The following is a 9,798-nucleotide window of genomic DNA, read 5'->3' as shown; positions in this document are numbered from 1 at the left end:
CGTCACGCAGAGTGAGCGCGTGAGGCGTGATGATCCCTCGGCGGGTTAGCGGAGCCCCGTCTCGGTCTCGCCCCCACGTGGCGGCGCTGACTGGGCCGCACCGGCGCACGCGTCGTCGTCGTGGACTCGCCGGTGGGTGCCCGTGACTCACCCGGGGGCCTGGGCGGCTCACGCGCACGGTCAGGTAGAGATCAGCCGCCGTTGAGATTCGTGGGGGGGACGAGGACCCGGTTGTCCGCGTCGGCGCGAGCACGGGTTAAACGCCGGCCGCCGCCGCCGGTTGGAAATTTCAGCGGCGCTGCTAGTATCTGCATCTCTGATGAAGAAACCAATCGACGAAGCAATCCTTTATCAAAAAAAAATGACAGAGCAAGGTTTTTCCGTGACTTATCCGTTTGAAATTTCTTTCAGTTTAAAGTAAAGTCGGAAAGGAAAACTTAATTGTTTAAGAAAAAGATTGAGTTCTAATTGGAATTTTGAAAGATGGTAGGAGTAGCTTTCTTGGCCCCATCCATCATTTTCCGTCCTTTTGAAGGGGCCTGTCATCCATCATCGGCCATGGATCAAATTTTAGATAGAGAATGCAATGCTCCATCAGAAAGATTCGAAAGCAGGAGCAGGGAAAGGATGTCGGCCATTTGGAGATTGCTCTGCATTAACAAAAAACTTGTTCCAAACTCACAGAGATGCTGCAAACATTTCCTCATTAGCATGCAACTACTAGATTGTATGCCAAAACTAGGTATCATGGAGAAGAGCATGCTAAAACTACTCATAAAACCATCCAAGGGTTGCAAATTGAAAAAAAAATTGGTAGTTCGAGGGTACAAAATGAACACCCTTTTCTAGTTTAAGGTTGAAAACAGATCAAGGCTATAGCTTAAGGTTGAATGGTAAAAAACGGCCTACTATATCCACACATCGTGGATATATACAGCCAACGGTTACAAGAGTTCTTAGCCTCAAATCCTCGAAAATGAGCGACAAAACACAAGAAAGAAAATCTTAAAACAAAGAAAGAAAGCTAGAAGACTAAGCTTCAATCTTCTTCATTGTCCATGTTTCAACCTTGCATTATCTTTATGCACCCCCAATCTATCACATCTCTTGTTTTTTTGGAAATTTGATGTGTCTTCTACTGCTTGGCAAGTAGATAGAGTCCGTCTTAGATCCTCCTGCTCAAAGTTGAATACATGGATTTTTTTTCTTGTTTAAATATACTTAGCGTTGTTTTGTTAATAAGGTGCCTAATCCACCTCATCGTTCAATGTAGATGGGATATAACTCCTGTTAATCTTGGTTAGAAAGATGAGTAGGTAGGTTAACATGAGATGAGTTGCTCCTTTCTCAAATGAAATAGATGCATGGCTTGTTCAAGTCCTAATCTCGCCTTAATCTTTCCTCTAGAATCCATTAGACAGTGGTAAACAGTGCCTTTCAGAATAAAAGAATAGCAGGTTTCTGGTACAAGCCTGCTTCTTGACATAGGAATGGAAAAATATATATGGTTTTGTGATTATGTATGCTTCAAGGGTGCTTATTTGGTGATTGATGGTCTGGTGATGTGAGGAGTTAACTCCTTTTCTTTGTCATTTTTTGACCAATAAGGAACTGGGACCAGCGGCAAGTACAAACTACCAACTGCAAAGGGGTGCTTAAATATTGGGATCATTTCGATTAAAACATTCAAGCTGCTCGAATGACAGGCTAACACATATAAATAAGCTTCTTAATCAAAACATATCAACAGAGTTAAGTAGATACCGAAAAGAAAGGGTTAGGTTTTGTCCTTTTAAAAAAGAAAGACAGAAGGGTTAGGTCGAAACAGAGCTTGTGAACGTGAGTTGCTATGGCAGTTGCAAATTAGACGAAATGAAATGGAAAAGAAAAATGATACATGGAGTAGGTAGCTCATGCACAATACCGGGACAAGTGTCGGACCAAATCAGCACCAGCAACCGTGTCCTTATTATAAGTTCTATGTTTTTTTAATTGAAAAAAGAACTTTTTTTCGAAATACTTAATTGAAAAAGAACTAAACAAAGAAACATAGAGGCATTGAGGCATACAGCCTGACAAAGTGGATCCACTTTGTAACGGCGCCAAAGGGGGAAGCTCCATGCGTGTCTGTAGCACGCGTGTACACTTATTTGTGTGTGTGTGTGTGTGTTTTGCAGCGTGTATGTGGACATATACGTCAAACAAATAACACATTAAAGAGGAGATAGAGAGAGAGAGAGAAAGAGAGGTGGAGGACTAATGGCCGGCCAAGTAAGCCGAGTTCTGGATGACGGCATGCACTATGTTATTCATAGTGGCCGCAAAGATCTTTTATGTTAATCCATCAAAGGAATCTTTGTTCTTCACGCTGTCTGTCTCTCTGTTTATAATCTTTGATGATTCATTAATCCTTGCAACAGTTCCATCATCTTGTGTGCATGTGCATTCTAGGCAACTAAGAGGTTCTCTTCTGACATGCCGTAATCTATGGTGACTGAAACCTTTGTTTGGAATTCTGCAATCCTCCTCCTGTGTGAGGCCAAAGCCGTCTGTCTCCTTTGCCTCCGTCTTTGTCACATCCTGTGGCTTTTGGTTGTGCCTTCCTTTGGTGAAAGGGAGCATCTAGTGCGTAGTCCTTTGCCTTTGGCCATGATTGCTTCTCGTCTCGAAACGGAACAACCAGCTTTTTGCAGGGAATTGGACCCCCTCCTTCCCCGCCACCAAAGTTATGCTACAGTTTTGCATCTTTTTTTTTTCCAGCTACAACATTGGTTGATTCTTCAGGGCTCAAGAAACTTCATTCAGGCAGTTTTGCATGGCATTGCCAATCAAAGAAATCATGCGAGGAATCTCTGCTTAATTACCCAAAGTGTTGGGTGTTATGCTGACAAAACAAAATACTAGCTCGCTCTGAATCTGAATATCTGACGATGATGCAGATAGAGGTGGTTGGACGTCGTCAGTTATCCGTGCCACTAGACGAGCATGACCATGATGGACGATGAGCGAGCAGCATGTCATTACCTGGCGTCCGTTGGTCCGAGGCCAATCATCATGCAACGGCAACGGCATCTGTCCACTAATCCTTGTCGCGCGCTTACCTGAACCTGAACTAACAGGCCATTATATTAGCTGTCGTCGTCGAATTCAGAATTCTTCAATGGAACTGCAAGAATCCACGGGGACTTTGCTTGGAGCTCAACTCAATGATGCAACAGCTTTTGCCTGACAGCCGAACGCGTCCGGTTGCAGGGTATGATTGGATTGCCGCTTGCTGCGGCATTGCATTGCATCCCCCCCCCCCCCCCCCCCCCCCCCCCCCCCGGTGGTGGCAGACAAAGAAAGCATGGAGGACGCGATCGATGCGAGCCCGGGCGTGGCGATAAACAAGCCGTAGCCAGATTGGCAGACTACCCAACAATCCCGCAGCGTGAATCATGCATGCAGGTTATGTGCGTGCGCGCCCATATACTCTTGTTTTAGACTTTTAGTCACGATGACCGCCGGGACCGAAGCAACCCCGATGCGCTGGGCCGTGCGTGTAGTGCCGGTGCCGGCTGCCGAGAGCAACGACGCCCAAAGGGTGCGTGCGTGTCGTTGGGTGCGCGCGCCCACGCGGCAACGACGGAGCCCAGGCGGGGGTGATGGAGGCGTCGTACTTGCCGGTGGGTACGTACGAGCCACGGCGGCGAGCGACCCGATGGATGGATGGATGGATGGAGTGCGTGTGCGTCTTTCTTTCGGCTGTTGGCTACCGCCAGATCAAAAGTAGGCGTACACAGCTTGCGAGGGAGGGTCGCGCTGGACGCCACCAGTACAGCTACAGCAGCAGCATCGGTTGGAGTGGAGTCAACGAGCGCGTGCGGATCCTCCTTTCTGTTTGGTTTGGTTTCGCCTCCTGAGAGCGAGGAGATTGGAATCCTCGCCCCTGCCGTGCCGTGCCAACAGCAAGGGGACGCCCGAACGGGGGAACAACGGCCGGGGCGCGCGTCTGGTGACGTCGAGTTCGGCCTTCGGCGTCCCTCTACGGGGCAGAGGCAGGCGCGCCGGCCTTGCTTGGGCGTCGTGGGAGGACGCTGAGGAGACAGGTCGAGAAGCAATAGTGGGGCTTGGCAGAGAAATGGCCCAATCGAGCGGGAGAATAGCCATGAATGAATGCATTCTGGTGGATCTCCTCCCACCTCGATGAGAGCCCAATCTGGTGGTGCGGCTTAATCATCTGGCCCAACCGGCCCATGCTAGTCCAAAACCTGGAAACTACGTCCATGAGAGCCAAATATTTTTTTTTTAAACGAGGAATAAAATAACCATGAATGCATAAAGCCGTTAATTAGTACCTCAAGTAAAAACTGAAACGCAAGTGATCAACCACTTCCATGAGAAAGTTTGATCTACCAAAATTGAAAACTTGATCAAAGTTTGCTCCTGAACCTTTTTTCCACCCGAATTTGCCGCAAACTTTAGTAAATGAAGAAAACAAATCTCCTGGAACAACATCGAACTTTTGCTGCTAAATTGATCCTTGCATCATCCATTTTGTTTTTTAAAACTAAAGGCAGGAGCACTGCCGCATTATTTAAGAAGAAGTTACCTCATAGTAAGAGAAACGAGGCCAAACCGAACAATGCTCAGTTAATTTAATTATGGAAAACCGAGCGAAAACTACACAAAAGCGGTTGCAATACCTAGCTAAACTAGGCATAAGCACCACCACAGATGACCAAATACCTAACTGCAATCCATTTTGACCTGAAAACTCAACTGGCATGTCTACAGTCCAGAAATGCAGAAAAGGTGAACAACATATGAAAACAGTTCTTTTGGAGCCCCCTATGGATAAAGATCGAGGTGTGTAAAAATAGCCAAACGGAGAGCAACTGCTGGAGAGACGGATGCTTCACCAGGTGTCAACTGGTAGCCGGCCCAAACAGTTCTAAACTACGGATTTGACAAGTTCTGTTTGCAAACATGGGGTTCCTCTATTGCCCGGCTTTTTCTCATCTTTGTTGCCCTCCTCTCCTCGCTCCCCTCCCCCGTTCCCCCCGCGCCACGCCATTCTTGGCCGTTTCAAGGTTACAAAGGTACGACGCTTTCTCCACTCCTCTTCGTTTCGAGACACGCAATGCCAACCAGACTAGATTAGTATGACGTATTCTTCATTATTCCTGCGGTTGAGAAAGCAGCCATGAATTGATCTCATCGGGTTCCAGGTATGCTGTCGTCATCTTTGTTCTTATTCCAGGTATGCGTTATCGTGTCTAATGTTATCATGCTACTATATCATGTCTGGCTTTAGAGTTACACAAATTCGCAAAAAAGAAAAAGTTAGGCAAGAAACATTATTAGAACATCAAACTGGATTACTTTTTCTGCTGCCTTTTTTTTTCTTTAACCGTTGCAGTCATTTTCTCCAACAGAATCGAAAGAACTCCCCTGCCTATTTGACATAACGAAGAAAATTATCACAAAAAAAGAGAAATTTGACCGTGTATTTCGGCTTGTGGAACAAAATATGATTCCTTCTTGGTTTTTTTTATGAAAAGAATCATCATAAAACATTTGCACCCAAATAAATGAGAGAATAGGGCGACACCCAAACATTTGCAGTAGATCAAAGTTCAAACAGTTTTTTTTTTTTTGGTAATCAAGCAAAAGTTCAGACAGAATATTGTAGTCTACATGTGCAATAGATTGAATTTGAGTGGAAATGGTTTGACAATGTTGGAGAGCAGATGGACATCAAATCAAAAGATTACTTTTTTCCTTTAAATAGAAAACATCAAATGCTCGTTCTACAACGTGGCAGGAGCGTTTGTCACAGAGACAACGGTGAAGAGAGAAAATACACAAGAAAACGGGAAACATGGCATGCATGTTGTTGAGAAACATCTCAAGGTCAACCATATACAAAATCAGAGCTGAGAAACTAGAAATCTCCCAAATCGATGTTCATCCTGCCATGCATTAGCAGGCTAAATGCGTGTTAGCGTGCAGTAAGCTCCAACAAACAACTGACAAATCTCTCGGCTTCGCTTTGTTATGCAGCGGAAGCAGCCGCCCATGGCCACACGGCCGTCGCCGCGGTCGAGCGACGGCACGCGCCCAAGAAGCAAGAGCGGGGCCGGCAGGCCACCGTCGAGCCCGCGCAGCTCAGACCCGTCGCGCCCGTCCACGGGCCGCTCGGCTGCGGCTTCCGACAAGCCGTTGCCGTCGTTCCTCCGCCCCACCGTGAGCTCGTCGCTGCACAGCTCCTCGTCCTCTTCTTCCTTGGTGTCGCCCTCCTCCTCCTCCTCCAGCTCCAAGGGCGCCGCCGCCACGGCGAGGCGGTCCGCCGACAAGGCCCCGGCGCAGCCGCTGGGCGCGCTGCGGCCGATCACTCCCAAGGACAAGGACAAGGCGCCCGCGGCGGCGTCGGCGTCGTCATCCACGACGCGATGGTCCGCGGTGTCGCCTAGGCAGCTGATGCAAAAGGCGTCCAACGCCCTCAGAGCCACCAGCAAGTCCCACGGCAAGAGAAGCAAGGAGGCGGCGGCGTCCGGCAAGGGCGGAGCCAAAGGCGAGGCGGCGAGAGCACGGTCCCAGCAGCCCGAGACGCCCGCCGAGCCGTCGCCGGCCGTGACCCCCGTGGACTCGGAGGAGCCTGTCCTGTACGAGCCTGAAGGTGGTGTTCAAGATGAAGAGCACGTAGCGACGTCGTCGCGGGAGGCTGTCAGTACTGACATCGCCACCGTGGAGGAGAGAGATCACGAAGAGCAGGCCGTCGAGGTGGAGAAGACCATACTGGAGGAGCCTGAGGCTGTGAAGGAAGCGCCGCCGGAGCCGCAGCTGCAAGAAGAGAAGCCGCAAAGCAGTGCGGTTGCGGAGACAGAGGCGGAGTCCCAGAAGAATGCAGAGGATGAGTCGCCGGCCGTCGTCGTAGAAGAAGCCGCGGTGAAGGAGGCAGCAACACCGGTGGGACAAGACGAGCCGGCCACCAGCACAGTGGCAGAGAAGGTCGTCGAAGAGACGAAGGCCGAGGAGAGGCAACAGGAAAATGCTCTGAAACCAGAAGAGATCACAGAGAACTCTGAAACGAGCGTGATCTCTGATGAACAATCAAACGAAGAAAGAAATGTGATATCTGAAGAACTGTCAAAGGAAGGAAGCAGCATGATCTCTGAAGAACGGCCAAAGGAAGCAAGCAGCTTAATCTCTGAAGAACTCAAGGAGGAACCGAGCGTGATCTCTGAAGAACAAGAGGAAGCAAATCCTGCGCCTATCCAGAAGCACGAGGAGGTGGCCGAGGAGGCTAAAGTGGCTGCTGGATCGAGCGCGTCAGCCCCGACAACGCCACTGAAAGAAGCAGCTGACGACGACGGCGACGAGGAGGCAGTGGCCAAACAGGTGAGCGCTTCGGAGCCCGTAACGCCGGTTGCAGAAGCCATCAGCAAGAGCAAGGCGGTGATCGAGACGCAGCAGAGCGCATCGGCGCCAGTGACGCCGGTGAACGCCGCCAAGAAGAGCGGCCCATCAAAGCCGCAGGCGACGATCCCCGAGGAGTCGGCGGCGATGGCGTTCAAGGGGCGCAAGGTGAAGACGGCCATGGAGAAGCGGTCGGACGAGGAGCAGCCCAAGAAGAAGGAGGTGGCGCGGAGCAACGACGTGCTCGAGGAGGCCAAGAGCAAGCTGATGGAGAAGAGGAAGAGCAAGGTGAAGGCGCTGGTGGGCGCGTTCGAGACCGTCATGGACAGCCCCCGGGCAAGTTGAGCTGATCAAAATTTGGAGGGAATGTTGAGTGGTGATGTCAGATGTGTGGTTTGAATTTTGATGGGGTGTTCTGATAGTTTGCTTTCTTGTTTGTTGATCGTTGCTTCTTGTGCTCACTTAAACAGATGGAGATGTGTTATTGCTGATTTGTTTATTTTCTTGATGGACCTGTTATTTATAAGGAGAGAATGGCAGTTTATATGTGGCTTTGTTTGATGCAATGTAAGGTTTCCATGTATCATGTATGTGATGTAGCGCTACCAGGGTACGTTTAGCTTTTCCCTTGACATACAGTTGTAGAATAACACAATTAAATGGGACAGTTTGTATTGTTGAGATTGCAAGCATCAGTTTGTATTGTTCATGCGTCGCTGCAGATATGCTCTACATGCTGATCCATATGGGCTGGAGTCTTTACATGAAACTGAGGCCTTTGAGAATTGGATTTTGAGTTCGTTTATTTGTTTAAAACTTGTGTGTGATTGTCGTCCAGCTCTCTGCTGTTGGCTTCGTGCTCCATTTCATCTTCACCCAGAACAACACCGCACCCTGGATCCTCCTCGCCTACCTCTTCATGGTATGTACCTGATCAAACTATCAATTGATGTTCCTTTTACATATAGTTGCTATTCTTTAAGATTTGGTTCCTCGCTTAGAATACTTTTTAGGTCTTGTTGTTTAGCAGTTGCTTTTTTGTTTTGTTGATGGTTTTGATCCCAGTAAGAGTGCCGAGCTAGTTTACTTGTGGGTGGAATGAGCTAGGTCAAGTTACTTTAGCTCTTCTCACTTCTTTGCATGTGATCTTTCTATTGTAAACTGCTAATCCTAGTATACTGAATCTGAATAGTAGTCAGCTTTCAATCATAAAAATCAGCTATGATTGCTTTGATAATCTTAATCAACACATAGAGGTGACAGTTGCCGGCTACACGGCTGGCCAGCGTGCGAAGCAGGTCCCTCGCGGGAAGTATATCTCTTTCGTGTCCATCTTGGTTGGCACGGTGATCACCATGATCCTGATCCTCATGCTCAAAGTGTTCCCATTTACCCCACGGTACATCATCCCTGCCGCCGGTCTGATGGTTGGCAACGCCATGACCGTCACTGGTATCGCCATGAAGAAGCTCCAGGAGGATGTGACGATTGAAAAGAACCTGGTCAGCTACAAGCCCTCTCACAACTTGGAGACATGTGCCATTTAATTTTCTTTCCCTTGGCTAAATCTTCTTTCTTCAACATTACAAAACGACAATTTTCTTGTGAGTTTTACTCCTTTTTCTAGTATGTGTGAGATGCATGTGTTTTGTTAGTAGAAGTTGGAACTACAAAGTACAGAGGATGCATAGTGTTACTGTTCACCATCTGGCAATAGACATGCTTTGAGTTTTACTTTGGCTTGCACAACCCTTCTTTTTTTAGCGGGACTTAATACTAGCTATGAAACAATATAGATGGGTTTCTTGAAACATTACTATAGAGAAAATAGGTGGCTATCACATCACAACTAGCTCTAATTAGCTCCAAATGTGTCATAATGTACAAAGTATAACACATATAACATATTATGATTCGTGAACTAAATAAATATTAATTTGTGGAATGATCATCCTACTAAAATCGCAAACATTTACACGTCCATCTTTTCTCTTTTCTTTGCAGGTGGAGTCTGCACTTGCTCTTGGTGCAACCCCACTCCAGGCGACACTCCAACAGGCGAAGAGGGCACTGGGGATTGCCTTGGCCCCCTCCATTGACAACGCCAAGACGATGGGATTGGTCTCTTTCCCAGGCGCCATGACAGGTCTCATTATGGCGGGTGCATCACCGGTTGAGGCCATCCAAGTGCAAATCGTTGTTAAGAACATTGTTATAACTGCCTCCACGGTGAGCATCATCATCTCATCCTACCTATGTAGGAAGGCCTTTTTTTACCGAGGCCTTCCAACTTAGTGATGAAGTTTTCGATGACTAGGGTGGTTAATTAGTATTGGAGTACAAGAAATTTTTTGTCTTCTGCCATGGTTTAATAGGCCAACGCGTCAGTGCAAATTA

General features: G+C 48.0%; 1 protein-coding gene and 1 pseudogene across 1 annotated transcript; both read left to right on the top strand.

The window, feature by feature from the left end:
• The first annotated feature begins 5,793 nt into the window (after window positions 1-5,793).
• Window positions 5,794-8,090, top strand: LOC117853210 (uncharacterized). The gene has a single exon (XM_034735590.2). It carries the CDS (start codon window positions 6,040-6,042, stop codon window positions 7,744-7,746), a length of 1,707 nt encoding a protein of 568 aa, XP_034591481.1. The 5' UTR covers window positions 5,794-6,039; the 3' UTR covers window positions 7,747-8,090.
• LOC117853687 (UPF0014 membrane protein STAR2-like) lies at window positions 7,935-9,718 on the top strand (annotated as a pseudogene).
• The last annotated feature ends 80 nt before the right edge of the window (window positions 9,719-9,798 follow it).

Source organism: Setaria viridis, chromosome 4, assembly GCF_005286985.2.
Source record: "Setaria viridis chromosome 4, Setaria_viridis_v4.0, whole genome shotgun sequence".
In the NCBI taxonomy this organism is placed as follows: Eukaryota; Viridiplantae; Streptophyta; class Magnoliopsida; order Poales; family Poaceae; genus Setaria; species Setaria viridis.
This window is presented reverse-complemented; position numbering and strand designations above follow the sequence as displayed.